The sequence below is a fragment of the Misgurnus anguillicaudatus genome, unplaced genomic scaffold (genome assembly GCF_027580225.2).
Source record: "Misgurnus anguillicaudatus unplaced genomic scaffold, ASM2758022v2 HiC_scaffold_26, whole genome shotgun sequence".
NCBI lineage: Eukaryota > Metazoa > Chordata > Actinopteri > Cypriniformes > Cobitidae > Misgurnus > Misgurnus anguillicaudatus.
In genome coordinates, this window is record NW_027395276.1 from 5,003,686 (window position 1) to 5,018,266 (window position 14,581).

Below are 14,581 nucleotides of genomic sequence, written 5' to 3' on the forward strand. Positions count from 1 at the left end.
GACCTCTGTAATTGTAAGGCTACTGTACCAAATATTAACGTTGACTTTCTCAGGTGTTCAAATACTTATTTGCAGCTGTATCATACAAATAAATTGTTCAAAAATCATACATTGTGATTTCTGGATTTTTTTTTTTAGATTATGTCTCTCACAGCGGACATGCACCTACGATGACAATTTAAGACCCCTCCATGATTTCTAAGTGGGAGAACTTGCAAAATAGCAGGGTGTTCAAATACTTATTTTCCTCACTGTATGTTAGGGACCGTTAACAAGTCAAAAAGCAACTCTTTCTTCTGGCCATATCGGCACCACAGCGAGTTAAACATATTTAAACTTTTCTGAATGTTGCGTCCACATTGACGGTCATTTGACAAGAACCAACCAATCAGCTTCACCCACTACTTATGGACATTGTATCAATCTGTATCAACACAAGATGGAGGAACAGCTGTTATTACCTGGGTAATATGTGTTTGGGATGTTGCTGTTCAGAGTGTTGCTTTTCACGGTGAGAGAACACGGAGAAGAACCAGCTAGAGGAAAAGAGAAAAACACAGGTAAAATACACACACGCACGCACGCACGCACGCACGCACACACACACACACACACACACACACACACACACACACACACACACACAAAAATGATATTTTGCATACATGTAACAAGTCAGATTTTTAGGACCATAAATATCTTCTCATGCATTCTCATGTCTGTTTGTTCCTCACAGGTTTTAGGAGATTTATCTGTTTAGTAAATCATCTTAATTGATTTAAGTCACAATATAATAATGACAAAAGCTTTAACTCTGTTAGTAAACTCTCACAGTCATCTTACATTTGCATTCAGAGTGAATATACGTGTTGTGTGTTAACAGGGATATAAAGTTAACTGTTTCAATCTGAGCTGATTAAAGAAAATGAGACGGGCTTGTCAGATAATCTCCACAGTGTGCACATCACAACCGCTCGCATCATCAAGTGATCAATGAGGTCACACCGACAGAAAGCCCACAACATCATTCTGGAAAGCTGCTTCAAAGACAACAACTTAATGACAACGTCTGGAGCAATGAAACAAGTGTGTGTGTGTTTGTGTGTGTGCGTGCATGCATGTGTGAGAGGGTATATATGTGAGTTTGTGTGTGTTTGTGTATTTTACTGGAAACATCCTACATGTACATTTAGACTTATAAGGTGTAATAATATAAATAAAAATGACTATTTACTGTTAAACATTATTGTGTATGTTTGCATTGTGTCTATGATGCACAATCTTTGTGTTGTTTATTCTGAGATAGGGACAGATTTACTAACAGCTTGCACCAGAACAAACACCTCTTTGGCCTACTGTCAGGATTTACTAAAGACACACAGTGAAAAATTAATGCTGAAAAGGCGTGGACGTGTTGTGTTGCATTTGTAGAAGTTTTCCTTTCAGATGATACATTTATGGAAAGAGAGTATTTAAATGATTCAAGTTTGCACTCGATAGTTTAATGGCATATGTGTCATTATTTACCACCTAAAAAGTGTAAAAACTCTAAGCTAATTTGCAATGCTCTTTGTAGATTGTGTTGGTCATTATGGAAATGAGATTTTTTGCATCTGTGTTCTTGCACATGCGCCTTGTTGGTAAATCTACTCCCAACAGCGTTTTTACACCAATATGCCCTGTTTAGTAAATCTGTCCACTAAACTTTTATTCGATTATTCATCTTATTATCTGAGTTGGTAATTGATGAACAAAACAGGAATAACCACAACTAAGCCAACTTTGGCTTAACTTAGCACTTTACAGTATACGTTACATTATTAATATGCTCGCTTGTACGGTTTAACCGCTTTCTCTACTTCTTATATTATCTATTGATTTTCTGTGTTCTCCTCTACATCTTCTCATGTAAAGCTGCTTTGCAACAATTAACACTTGTGAAAAGCGCTATATAAAATAATAAAATAAATAAATAAATAAAATAAACAATACACAATCATTCCAGATTATTTTCACTACATCACTGAATAATGCAGCCGAGTACATCACAGATGATGTTGTAAAGGATTATGTGCGTAATGTCAATCAAACTTACAGCGTCCATTGAGATTGTGTGTGTCCATGAATGAAAGAGCTTCATCACAGTTGGTACCCTGTTCAGTGTAGCTCTTATCCATCGAGTTCACCATCACCGTCATCTCCTGCCGCGTGCTGTTCAACGTTTCCTTGCGCTTCTTTGCTAGTTTTCTGCAAACCAGAACACAGGGGACAGATGATCATCAAACATGTTTCAAACTTGGCCAATGTGAACTACTAAGGCAGTAGGGGAGAGCAGGACACAACTTAATGCTTTTTGGCATTGGCTCTATCATTAAAAAATATTTCAGTTAGATTAAAGCAATAAGCCCCGCGAAGCAGTGGGTTACCAGTGCATTTTATAACAGCTAAGGGGTGTTGTTAGGCACGACGCAAAGTGGAGTGCCTAAAACCCCCTTAGCTGTTATAAAATGCACTGTAACACCACTGCTTTGCGGGGCTTATTGTGTTTATAAAAAGGTTACTTTATATCCATAGCAGGATTTCATAAAATAAAACACAAATAAGTTGTAATTATATTAGTACAAATATTACTCTTCCGCCAAACAAAGTAGTTCCTCAGAATCAAGTGTGACTGAAACAGAGCGCAGTTCACAACCAACACAGACGCAGCAAAGACACAATGAAAATATGATTTAAGACTGTGGTGTTTATTTTATAAATCAACATTCATCTAAAATATACATTAAGATTTATATGGTGCAACTGTTGAAGTGATGATCAAATATGCTCATTAATAATAATTAATAATAGTGAGTTATTTCTCCTCATATTGTATTAACAGTTATCATTTTGTTAAATAGTATTTAAATTGTTTTCATTTCATTATCATTGTATACACGAGGCTTCATTGTAACACTGTGTGACAACTAACCCTGCTGTGTTAAAATGTTTTTAATCCCAACTATCAGTTACTAGAAGTTGCTGAGTCTGACATGTTTCAAAATGGTGTTAGGTTTTAGGTAACAAGACAGTGATTAAAATAATATAAGGTTGGAAAAACTAAATTTACTTTCATGCATCCAAAACACTCTTTGTTCAATATCTTAACCAAAACACATCAAAACCTTTCACAAATTCACAGGAGATGATCTGACAGTAAGAGAAAAAGACCAAAAGCACAGATTGATCGTCCCTGTAGAAATATGTAAAGTAGCCGTGTTACAATTAACCCTGCGTTCATTTGTGCCCCGCTCACTCCTATGTACTGTAGTATATAAACAGAGCAAAGTATTCACATTTGTAGAAATATCTGAAAGGCCCTGAATGTGTATATGACATTTTACACAAACTTTAATAACCACAAGAGAAGCTGAATTTAACATGCAATGAAATGTAAACTATTAGTGTGGGAAAATTGATCATTTCATTCAAAGTCAACTAAAACAAAAAATATTACATTCTGACCTCAAACTCTATGTTCATTTTGATATAAAACATTGAAATGTTGAATAGAGGTTAGCTGAATAAATATATCTAGAAAACACAACAGCTCCATTCAACATCACTCGAGGTGTTTCACCATTAAAATCATCAAAAGAGCTTAATTTTAATGACGAGGACTGATTAAGATGGAGGCAAACCCTTTCCAATTAAATCCCAATACAATTTTAATCAATGTCCTACCAGGACGCCAACTCTCTGTGATTACAATAACAGCTCAATGAGTCTCCAAACACAACCGCTGAAGACCAAGAGGAAAAAATCTCCTGATGTCACTAGAGATCAGTGGGAAACAGTTGTAATTCAATTCTGCTTTAGTGGATCTATACCTCAAAGACGCTAATTCGGTCGGCCTGCCTTTGTCTTTCAACGATCTCATGCGTAGGAAAATGCAAATTAGACCGAATCATCACAGCCAATCTGTGGGAGCAAATGGGAGCGAGCGGGAGGGGTTCCGTGCCTGAGGCCGAGTTCCGGATCTCTCCGCTCCCCAAAGCGCATCGCCATCCAATTTCAAATGAGAGTTTCGGAAACGGAGCCAAACCGCAAAGTAAGGAGATGCAAGAAGTTTCTACAAACTACAAACTCCATTAAAGCCGAGCTGAGTTGATGAGCATTAAGGGAACAGAAATCAAGACATGATTGATGAGTGAAGCCAACGGGTTACAACACCACTCAAACATCTCCATCAGATTAAACAACATGCCCATATTCCATTAGGACAAAGGTGAAGATCAAACAAACTCCATTTACATTCAGAAGACATACTGGAATTCAATTTCTCTTTAAAATTTAGCCCCGCATCTCTCGGTGGATCTTAAAGCGTAAAGTCAAATTTAATTCCACAATAACTCTGCATTTACTGCGAGAAGAACTTCATGTGTGAAAACCTCAAGTGAAGTCTGACACTGTGATCGTCAATATCTTTCATTAGCATCGCTGCTTTCCACTCGCACACACTGGACGTTTGTTTACAAACATCCGCAAAGTGTCAAATCAACTGCAACATAAAACATGACTAAATGGCTATATTTACATGCACAAAATTGTGTCAATTTGACTGAATTGAATCTAATTGAAGGTTACGACAATACAGTTTACTTGCACACTAAACTTTGCAATCTGATTAAAATGTTCATTTACAGGTACATTCTATATAATCTGAACCAAACGTCAGAGTTGCCAGCTTTGCATATCAAAACCATCCTAATGGTTATTCAAAATCATCCCAATGACTATTCACAGCCCAAATACCAACAACTAATGAACCAAATCCTTTCATCTTTAACCCTCGGTAAAAAACAAACGTGGAGATAGTTTAATCAGTAGACCAAATCTAAACTTGAAAAAAGCAGAGGACTTGGCAACGCCAACCTTGTCGAGTTCATGCTTTATCTCTGAATAGATGTACAAAGCGGAGTTAAAGAAAGTTGTTCTTAAGAACTTTTCAGATATAGGCAATGAAAATACAATTTTCAAAAGGCACAATGCTATTTTATTGCTTTATGTAGCCTAATGTTATGAAAGTACACATAAACGCAGCAGAATGTACAGCGCATGTAAATATAAGACATAATTCTTCTGCGCATGTGCACAAGATATTTTTGCATCGGATTGAGAAAATACTACAATTCACCCGTTTACATGAGTACTTTTCTCCTGCTGATCAGATCACAGATCGGACTACACCACTCCAAATCGATACGATCCAAATTTGCATACAAACAAACACAATCGTATTGATTAAGATGTTTACATAAAGGTTTTTCAATACGATCAAAGCCATCAATACAATTACAAACTGATTATTTGGTTGCAAATTGATTATAAAATAAATGCGGCCACGGATTGGGATCAACATTTCTATCTTTTGACGTATAAGATCTCATGTACTATTAAAAAATTCTCTTCAGTCCAAAAAGTTGCTTTTATTGGTAGCAAGCTGTTAAAATGCTTCATCTCAGATTTTGGGCCCTATTCTAACGCACTCATTAAATAACAAAAAACATATTGCGCCATAGACTTTAGAGAAGGTTTTAGATGGTCAATGGCGTAGTCTATTTTAGTTGCGCATGAACACACCTCGTTTTCAGACCAGAACGCCCATGGGCGCAAATCCATTTGCTATTTATACAACGTGGCGCTAAACGTGAAAATGATCATTGCGCTGGGTTGAAACTAGCCAAAGACACTTGCGTCGCGCATTGCGCCGGGTGTATGATAGGGCCCTGTGTCTCAGTATGATGTCATACTGTAGTGTGACGAAAGACCGCCTCTACAGAAGATCATTTACATCACTGCCTCTTTAGTCCTGCTACAGAATGTAAAGTTTGAACACACATTTAGTCACTTCGGATAAAATGTAGTATATTGTAATGCTGTGTAATGCAGTATAGTGTAGTGTAAAGCATGCACATGCGCTATGATGTTTCTGCCTGCTGTCCTTATTCTCAACATCTTTCTTGTTTATCTCATTCAGCAGCCATATGGTGACGCTCTCCTGCAGGCCACTGCATCTCACAGCAGAGATTTACTGCAAACACACACGGATGCTCAGCCCCGTAAACACGATACGTTCTGGCCAAACACAAGCTGTCAGATACACAAATACTTCAACACTATGAGAGAGAGACAGAGAAAGAGAGATGTGAAGCATTCATTCAGTATAGCCAATAAGATTAGTGAATGAATTCTTCTAACATCAAAACTAGTCTAAATCTCAATCTTTATTCTCAAAAACATTTTCACCCTAAACATCTGCATGAGAGTCCCATAACATTCATTTAGCTTTTAAAAAACTCCTTCACATGACCTCCTGAACATGACATTTACTTTGAAAATGTAGTCTTGATTGTGTATCTGTAATAACATGTTACCATATGATCACTTATTTCAGACTCAGAACCAAAGAAAGGTATTTAAATCTACAGTGAAATATCTGTGAACATTTTGAAATTATAATGAATAACTGAATCAGTGTTCTGAATCAATTCATTGAAACAAACCTTTTAAACTGAGTTAACAAACTCATGTACATCACTAACAAACTTAGGGCTCTATCATATATCCGGCGCAATGCATGACGCAAGTATCTTATGCTAGTTTCGACCCGGCGCAATGATCATTTTCATGTTTAGCGCCACATTGTTTAAATAGCAAATGCATTTGCGCCCATGTTTGCGCCCATGGGCGTTTCTGATCTAAAAACGAGGTGTGTTCAGGCGCATTGTTGGCACGTTGCTATTTTGAGGCAACTAAAATAGACTACGCCATTGACCAACAAAAACCTGCTCTAAAGTTAATGGCGCAATATGTTTTATGTTATTTAAAGAGCGCAGTAGTAAAATGCGCCTATAAACGAGACAACAACGCGGGTTTGCTTATCACAAAGTACATGAATGCGCAGCAGCACAAAAACTTTTTTAAATATGAAAGATTAAAGGATTGAATGTAAAAGATTATTATTGAGTCTCTTGGACATAAATGAGGACTGATTATGAGACGTTGGAAGGCGTAAAGAGCTGCTTCACCTGTAGCCTGGTAAGTAAATAAATGCTTTGCTTTAAACAAATGCATTTATTTTTAAATGTTTTTAAATGCTATCCTACAGATTTATTGTATATGATGACTGTACCTGTGGATATGATGAGATGAGAAACATTTTAAGTAATGCTTTTAAAAAATCCCATACGGCGCTGTTCTAGTGCTGAAACTCTTCGGCTCTCTGCGCGTTTGTAAATTCTTTATCTCTTGTTTGTATTTTTAGAGCACAAACCTTTTCTTGCATATTTGCTAATTATTTTATGATACTACAATGATTATGTAGGATATCAAAACATTTACAGCAATTAAAAGCCTGCTATTTGTACTTCTATGACTGAAAGAAAACAGCTTTTAAAGGTTTTAATAAAAAAATAACAATTTCAATGAAAATGTAAACAACACATTTTTTTAACATTAAACTTAAACTGGTGGTCTTCTTCCTCCGCTTAGTGTTTCAGTTTACAAAGTCCGTCATCTAAATAGGGAATTGGCATGGCACCAACGCAACTGGCTTTTAAAGAGGATGAGAGATGAGACTCTCATTGGTTTATTGCATGTTACACTCAAAACACACCCATTACTCATTACAAGAACAGGAACAACCCTTTTCGACCATGGCGCATAAACCATTTTTCCCGTCATTAAATTAGCAAAAGTGGATTCGGACACGCCCATTTAGGCAGTGCGCCGTGTGTATTTGACAAAGCACTTTGTTAGAATAGGACCCTTAATCCTACTTTTTTTCTCTGGCTTTTCATATTGTGTAATGTCTATAGGCTGTTTTTATGGTTTCTAGACTTATTATTAACTTTCTTTTATTTATTAATTTTATTAAAGGGGACATTCCATGAAAATCAGACTTTTTCCATGTTTAAGTGCTATAATCGGGTCCCCAGTGCTTCTACCAACCCAGAAAACATGAAAAATAGCAACCTGTAACTTTGTTTTGGTAAGGCTCTCTCTGCAAGCATGTGAATAAATAGGTCATTCGAATTTCGCTCCCCCCATGACATATTAAGGGGCTCTTATTATAATAATACTGCCCATTCAACTGCGCTATCCAACCATGACGCTACCTCGAGTGCGAGCGACCGAGAGAAAGTATGACTGACAGCACGACGCGTTTGTATTCCCTCACACACAAACAGGAGCCTACAATCTTATCACTTGTAGTTTTAATAATCTTTCTAAAGATTGAATTATCGTTCTAAAGGATTAACCTTACCTTAGTGCAGGAGAGAGAGAGAGAGAGAGAGAGAGAGAGAGCAACGCGACGGTTCGCTTTCAAGTATGTTGTTTAATTATGTTTCTCTGAAGTTTGGTTTGGTCAAAAAGTAAACTTCTGAGTGTTTGTGGAAGTGTATTTTATTGTAACATGCTGAAAATCATTGTGCCTGTTTAAAACACTGGCAGCATGAGACCTAAAAGTTTTTATTTTTATTCCACAATGTTCCCCACTGCTGATAAACATGTATTTAGTATGCATAAAACAGATGATTGACTTTTTAAACTTGTTCAAATATATAATGCTCAACATCACTTACATAACTTCTTTCGTGAGAGAATCTTCCTCTTGATGCTCTGTCTTGACTACAGCGAGAGCGCTTGAGACTCCGCCCACATGAGCAGCTCATTTGGATTTAAAGGGATACACACAAAAACGGTGGATTTTTGCTCAGCCCCATAAAGTGCCTATTTTAACTTGCCACAATAAATTACCTATATGGTATTTTGAGCTAAAACTTCACATATGTACTCTGGGGACATCAAAGATTTATTTAATATCTTAAAAACGTCTTGTGGAATGTCCCCTTTAATACTAATATTATGATTATTATCTTTCTTATCTCTAACTTTTTATGCATTCCTGGTCAGCCTGTGCATCGTTTTAAATGTGCTCCATAAATGAATAAACTAGAAATATAATTAAGGAAGAAATGACAACAGGCCGTTGAATTATTCGAAATTATACCACGGGTCTGTTGAATGCTGCATTCTGATTGGCTGAGAAATGTTCTATGGGTGTTGATTATTTTTCTGTAAACCGCACACCTAACTTGTCAAATGTCTTAAAAATAGGCACCAGAGAAATGTTTGTGGTAACCGTGGTATAAGCGGAATAATTGACTCCTTGGTCCTTTGAATTATTTGAAAATAATGCACACCTGCGTCGTGCCGTATTACCACCTCGGTGTGCATTATTTTCTTATAATTCAATGGCCCGTCGTCAATTATTCCTTACATAATGCACACCTAATGCGTTAAAACGTCATTTTATAGTGAGTGTGAGAAAGTGAAAGAGTGAGCGTGAGAGATAGAGAGAGAAAGTGAGAGAGAGTGAGAGAGAGAGAGAGAGAGAGAGAGAGGAGGAGGGAGGGGGAGACTGTAGCACAACTCACCCACACATGTTACTTTTGATGTAAAGTGTTTGCAGTAATGGGAACAATGTGAACCAGTTAGCCTACCAATATTTCTTTATAATCAGTATTTATGCATCATTTGTTCTAGTTTTATATTATCAGGAATGAAGCAAAAACCAAACAAGCAGGCAATCAGTGTTTATTTACGGTATTCAATGATTTTATTCATTCTATTCTTTCTTTCTTTATTCTTTATGGCTATATTCATGGTGAAAACCAGTTAATCCATACACAAGTTGATCCACAAACAGGTTAGGGGAAATTTGGCATCACCAATTCACCTAACTAGCATCTTTTTGGGCTGTGGGAGGAAATCGGAGTACCCGGAGTAAACCCACGCTGACACAGGGAAACTCCACACAGATCTAGCCAGGGATCAATCCGGGGACCTTTTTGCTGTGAGGCATGTTCACTACTTTTAACTTATTTCTTTGGCTACCACACATACATTTATGCATTATTTGTTGAAATTAAATCAATCAGTTATATCAGGTTAACTTGGCAAGTAAACTTTAATGTGGTGGAACTACTTCACAGGTGTGCGTTGACTGAAAAATAATGCACACCTGTACAGTTTTTCTCAACTTATCAGAATGAAGCATTTAGTGGTATAAATATAAAACAAGCATGTGATATTTCAGATAGAGTTGAATGTTTGCAGGAGTGTGCTGGTGATCATCTCAACACATCACAACATCAAACATTCAAAACAACAACCAGCTCAAAACATTGAATCCTAATTGCAGAAGGCAAGAACTCTTTGTCAACGTCCTCAAATCATTTATCAAAGACTGTCAGCCGCACACACTGGACACAGAGATGAAACTGAACTGCATTCTGGGTATTTTATCTTTCCAAACTCTTGCAGGAAATGTAGGCGTTTAATGTGTATATGTCCAGAAGAAAAGAGTCTTATTAGAGACGTTTTGACACAGGAAACAGTGGGGAATTGTGGGTAGCGTGCTGGGTAAGCACAGACTACAGAGACCCAGCAGAGAATAAAGACACGGTCCAAGACTTCTGTGTCACTTTCAGTTTCAGTCCAGACTGGACTGCCTTAAAACCACAACAATAATGCAAACTGATTCCCTAGCAAACATGGATATTCAACAGATAACATGTAGGATGGAAGTAAGTAAATAATAATATAAATCTTTAAATTAATCCACTGTTCTCAGTGTAGTTAAAAACAGAAACTTTTTTCCTTTGTGCTTTTAAAAAATTTCACGTACACACGACGACGCTATTAAAAAGATCTGCACTTACGCATATCCACTTCTTACTTAGTATTTTTGCCCTTTTTTAGTACAAATATCTAAAAATTCTTAAATCAAGATGCATTTTCTTGATAAGCAAAATATCCTAGATTTTAGACAAAAAAAAAAAACAATTTAAGTGAATTTGTGCTTAAAGAGTAACTAAACCCTAAACCAACTTTTTTTAGTTAATGATCTGTAAGAATGATGGTTTATTAGTGCTGTTCATTGATTTTAGTAAGTTTTTTGACATTTGGATATAAAGTGTTTCAATACTACAATATATGGTGTAAAAACGTCTGAGTGCTGCCCTCTTCAGGTTGAACGGTGGCTACTGCAGTTGAATTTTCCTATTGGATGTTGGGTCCAAAACATAACTCGTGACGTAAGAAGGTTCAAGCTCAGCACGCCCTTGTTACGATCTCACCACACACACTTGGTACGAGCTTAGTTCGTCCCCTCTATCTTCGTTGGGATCTGCCCACTTTTCTTGCATTTTTCAAATATTGCCAGTGGGTGGAGTCAGGCTCTGACCAGGGGTTTAGTTACGCTTTAACTCTTTTCCTGCCATCGACAACTTAACTCGTCAATTAACGGAAAACGACAATGACAAGTTTTTCTGGCAATCTGTATTTCCGCTATTATCTACCAGGTGGCGCTCTTACCCAACTTATCAAACCAGAAAGTATCCCCTTAGGAAAAACAGTTCAAACTCCTTGTATGTTTTGATCATCACTTTGAATCTGATCTCGATAAAAAATTCAATTATTTCACCTTTTTGCTCAAAATTTGGTAAAAACTGAGAGGTGATAAAAAGACAACAAATGAAAAGAGTCTGTTCTTTCATCTGATATATTGTTTGTTTATATATTTCAAGAAGAACATTTTCTGGAAGGCATTAAACTTTTGAGAAAATCATATAAAATGGCTGACACCTTTTTTAAAAACGATGGCAGGGAAAGAGTTAAAACAAGTAAAAAATAAATAAATAAGTAAGTAAATCTGCCAATTTATTCTTGAAATAGGTCTCTAAGGAAAAGTAAAGTTATTTCAAGATGTTTTTCTTAACCCATTGGCTTGTTTAAAGCACAAATTCATTTAAATTTTATGTTTTTTGTCTAAAATCTAGACTTATTTTCTTTTTGTTTCTAGGTCATTTTGCTCATCAAGAAAATACATCTGGATTGAAGAATTTTTAGATATTTGTACTAAAAACAAAATAAAAATTACAGAGCCCCTAAGGGGACATGGAGCAAAAATTAAATAAAGTTTAGTTTCATGGGCTCACGCGAAACCTTCATGTGCAGAATTTTTTTTTAAAGTTTAGTTTCGCGCAAGCATGTGAAACTATCGCGCACGAACGTGAAAGCAAAAGTTTCACGTGAGCTCGCGAATCTAAAATTCTCCACATGAAAGTTTCACGTGAGCACATGAAACTAAACTTTAGATTTTTTTTACTCCAATGTCACCTTAACGGCTCGGTAAAAAATACTAAGTAAGAAAGCCATTTTTTTTTTGCAATGTTACCTTTTGAAGAAACACTACATCCCTGCACACATACGCATTCTTCTACAGAGGGAAATATACAAACAATAAAAACATCAAGCAGTTCTCTTTAGACGAATGATAAGGGTAAGATTTATTACTACAAGTGACCCTGAACTATAAAGCAACCAAATGTTGTAATCTTTGATGAAAAATTGATAATAAACTAATAAACAGGCCACCATTGTTGTTATGGCTGTAAAGTACTCACACATGCCTATAGACTGTGCAATACGTATTGTACATGCAACTTTACACAGAAACGCAAACACCAATAGTTTGAATTTTTAAGACCCGTGTACAGTGCACATGATGCAAATTTCAACATCAGAATAGTAGGCGTGTATTGTATGCGCACCACTAAAGTTTTGCAAAATCTTGCATACTTTGTACACATAGGTCACGCATGCGCGTACAGGAGATTATAATATGTAGCCAGAGAGATTTATTGCATTTTGTCACAATGCGCATGCATCTAACGTCTGTGTACACAAATGTGTCAAATAAACTATGCTTTGCAAGGCTGTGTGTTCAACGGCCCACATACGTTTGCATACACACAAAAACAGACTACACCCCAAGCTTTAGTATGACATCATTCTCAATCATCTCTACTATCACTTAGTGAAACTGGTTCAACTCCAAAAAAGCTGGACATCAGTCTAGAGAAATGTATTTCGCTCCATCACTCGTTTTTGTTATTGAGCTTCTTTATGCTGTTGCTTTTATTGCATTGAAATAGAGTGAAATATCGGCGGGACCTTGAACACTGTCGTCACGGCTCTCCTCCTGTCAGGTTATAAGTGTGCTGATGGTGTCCTCGGGGACGCGGCTGACAGGCGGCCTGACACGAACCTCAGCCCTGTCCACTTTATTGATGACATGACAAAAAAACTAGAGAGCCATAAAGCCGACCGGTAACACTTTCACCTCCTGCATGTATCCTGCACTCATACAGCCATGGACAAATGTCAATCATATCCGCTCCGAATGAGAAACACGGGAGCCTGTCGGTGTCAAGAGTCCAGTGCTGAGCAGAAACTCTGATGTTTCCTCACAATTGACATAAACACAGCTATGATTGACAGTTTATCTGCCTTGTTAAATCAGCCAAAAAATCCAAGGTAAGGATTCACCCACGTTCTTCTGTTAATATAGGCAGAGATGGCATTCTCTAATGATATAATATCTTTCGATTCTAACCATGCACAACAAAATAATATTACTGTGCAATTCCTATATAATTTACATTGTTACGTATACATAATCGATGTGAAATCGAATACTTTCAGGCTATATAGTGGGCACAAATTTGTAGTTGAGGAAAGTAGTATGACTGAATTCATAGTATTCGAAAAACAACGTATTAATTCTGATAGATTTTACAGTGTGCATTTGACACGACATGAGGACCGGACAAATTCAAAAGGTGAAAATAATTAATAAATAGCAGAAATCGATGAACTGGCCGGTACTTTAAGTAATTTAGGTACACAGAAATGTATTCTCATGATTTTATTGTACTTGTTAAACAACGCATATAAGTAAATTATGGTCGCGGTTGTTCTGATTATGTCATAGGTCACATGACATTGCAAACATGGTGGATGCATACTGCACCCACGCAGATTCAAGGATTCCAAGTTTTTATTTGTCACATACTCAGTTATATACGGTAAAGAATATATAACCAGTAGTGAAATTACCCAGATATGTCACTAGTATTGATATGAATGGGGGAGATTGCAACGGTCAATATGGCCGCTCTAGTGCCGCCTTCCAGTAAAAAGAGCAAATTGAAAACCGTGAGCAAGAATGACATCATCTGGGGAAGAGACTTTGCCTTACCAAGACCTGAAAGCATTGCAAATATGGCGGCGCAGTGACTTCCTTAGGAGGCGTGTGCACACCAAGGTGTTTACACCGCGTAATTGTTTCCAATGAAAGCGCCGCAGCTGGTTGACTTTGTCCTCGCTGAGAGCTAAGAGAAATTTTTAACCTTGGACGAAACGCTCGGCTTGTCAATGTCACTTCTCACTCGGCCATCCAATCATAGTGGAGGAGGGCGGGACAAATACAACAACCAACCGGCGCATCGTTCAACGACTGATAGACAAAGCACAAGAATCATAGCAACCAAAGCGCTCAGCCTACATTACAGTCGGCGTCCGCCTGGCGTTTTTAGCCACGTTAAAACACTTTGGTGTAGTGATAGGGCCAATTTTTGCGAGTTTTATGTGTATCGGCATCGTCCGATATGTGGCTGCTGTGTTCGCC

General features: G+C 37.2%; 1 protein-coding gene across 6 annotated transcripts in view; it reads right to left on the reverse strand.

Moving 5' to 3' along the window:
* Window positions 1–14,581, reverse strand: part of LOC129443264 (receptor-type tyrosine-protein phosphatase mu) — a 234,710-nt gene that overhangs the window by 55,254 nt on the left and 164,875 nt on the right. For all 6 annotated transcript variants that reach the window (XM_073864360.1, XM_073864363.1, XM_073864362.1 and 3 more), the window contains 2 exons: window positions 2,096–2,247; window positions 462–536 (listed from right to left, as the gene is read on the reverse strand). In XM_073864360.1, coding sequence (XP_073720461.1) covers window positions 462–536; window positions 2,096–2,247 — 227 coding nt within the window. The remainder of the gene's footprint in view (window positions 1–461; window positions 537–2,095; window positions 2,248–14,581) is intronic.